This window comes from Trypanosoma conorhini (assembly GCF_003719485.1).
Source record: "Trypanosoma conorhini strain 025E chromosome Unknown Tco_14.4_contig_01005, whole genome shotgun sequence".
Lineage (NCBI taxonomy): Eukaryota > Euglenozoa > Kinetoplastea > Trypanosomatida > Trypanosomatidae > Trypanosoma > Trypanosoma conorhini.
In genome coordinates, this window is record NW_021705098.1 from 2,959 (window position 1) to 4,568 (window position 1,610).

The 1,610-nt window shown below is 56.4% G+C and overlaps 1 protein-coding gene across 1 annotated transcript in view, besides 1 other annotated feature; it reads left to right on the forward strand.

Annotated features, from left to right (window-relative positions):
• Positions 1-202, forward strand: part of Tco025E_09176 (retrotransposon hot spot (RHS) protein) — a gene marked incomplete at both ends in the record, with an annotated part of 3,159 nt that extends 2,957 nt beyond the window's left edge. The window contains one exon of the mRNA XM_029376001.1: positions 1-202. This exon is cut by the window's left edge and continues 2,957 nt beyond it. Within this exon, the coding sequence (XP_029223888.1) occupies positions 1-202 (202 nt within the window).
• Positions 203-1,411: 1,209 nt separating this feature from the next.
• Positions 1,412-1,433: a microsatellite.
• Positions 1,434-1,610: the final 177 nt, after the last annotated feature.

Sequence of the window (1,610 nt, forward strand, 5' to 3'; positions counted from 1 at the left end):
AAATACCGATACGACAACCCAAAGTCGGCGACGACCAGCGCGACAGGGAAATACCGATACGACAACCCAAAGTCGGCGACGACCAGCGCGACAGGGAAATACCGATACGACAACCCAAAGTCGGCGACGACCAGCGCGACGAGGAAATACCGATACGACAACCCAAAGTCGGCGACGATCAGCGCGACAAGGAAACGAATAAAATTAGCAGTTTGCGCTTTTCCGAAGAATATATATATTTTAGTTCATAATTTTTGAATTGTTTTTTATTTGTGTGAATAGGAAGGCAACAGTTAGGGAATCACCCTGCTGTGCGCTAGGGAATGATCATTATGGCCAGTGACATCGCAGTAACATCTACTTTTTGTTTGATTGGAAGAGCTTGCCTCAGAAATGATTGCATTTTGTGGGTGTTTGCCAACAATACTTCATAAATAACCTCCTCTGTTTCTTAGTTTACTGCTGTGTGTAGAGAGAGTTTGGGCAAAAAAAAGGTGTGCTTTTGCAGGCTGAGAGAGTTTACCAGCAATGAAAAAAAGAAAGCAAGCATGTTCGCCAGCACGCAGCCATCATGTGTGCTCGGATGCGGAGTGGATGACCGGCATCAGGGCACTGGCGTCTTGGGTGCGGCGTGACGGCCCAGCGGCGGCGTTTCTTTTTGTTTGTTTTTCCTTCCGGCCCCGTTGCGGTGTGGACGGCATCCTCGCCCTGGACGAGAGGGGAGCAAACTGTTGTTGTCGTGCATTTTCATCAGGGTCACACGGCGTCGTTGGCCACGTTGCGGGGTTGCGTGTTATATATATATAATCACAGTGCCGCGGACCCCAAAGTTCCTCCGGGGCCATTTTGCGGGGGGGCCGGGTCGGCCCCTGCGTGTGTCGCGTGGGGGCGTCCATTGGAGGAGCGTGCGTCGGCGCTGCCCTGCGCGTGTGCGAATGCGCCGGGGCCCTCCGTCGCGGGACGCGCGTTTCCTCCGGGTGCGTTGCGGCAGATGTGGCGCAGCTGCAAGGCGCCATCCGCCGGCAGCAGACGGCATTGCCTCAGGCGGAAAAGGAGGCACACACACACATTCTTCAGAGCCTGTTGGATCACAGGGGGCCGCCGAGGAATCTTTGCCCGCCCAAGTCTCCCTCTTGTTTTTTTTCCCCCAGAGACCGCCACGGCGTCGGCTCAAAAAAAAAAAAAGAAGCTGGTTGATATGCACATATTTTGGAAAAGGGACCAAGAGAACGGTAGGACAAGCACCCGCCCGCAGGTGGGATTCTGCGGGAGTCAGGGGCCCAAGAGCCGACCAAAAAAAAGGGGGTTTGGGGGGTCCGTCCTGGGGAAGGGACGTTGAGGCTTTGACGGTGCCGTGGGTTTCTTGCTGGGGAGGCATCACCGGGTCGCCTCCTGGGCGCGTTCCGGGTCATTTCTCTTTTTTTTTTTTTTTTATGTCGTTCCTCCGCCATGCCGGCCAATCCGGGCGCGGCGCACACAGCAGCGTGTGGGGAGGGCTTTGCGTGGTGGGCGCGCCAACCGCGCGGAGGGTGCGTGTGAGCGAGGGGCGGGTGTGGTTTGGCGGGGGACGCAGCGCCGAACTCCGAGCCCAGCGGGCGGTGGAAGCGAAT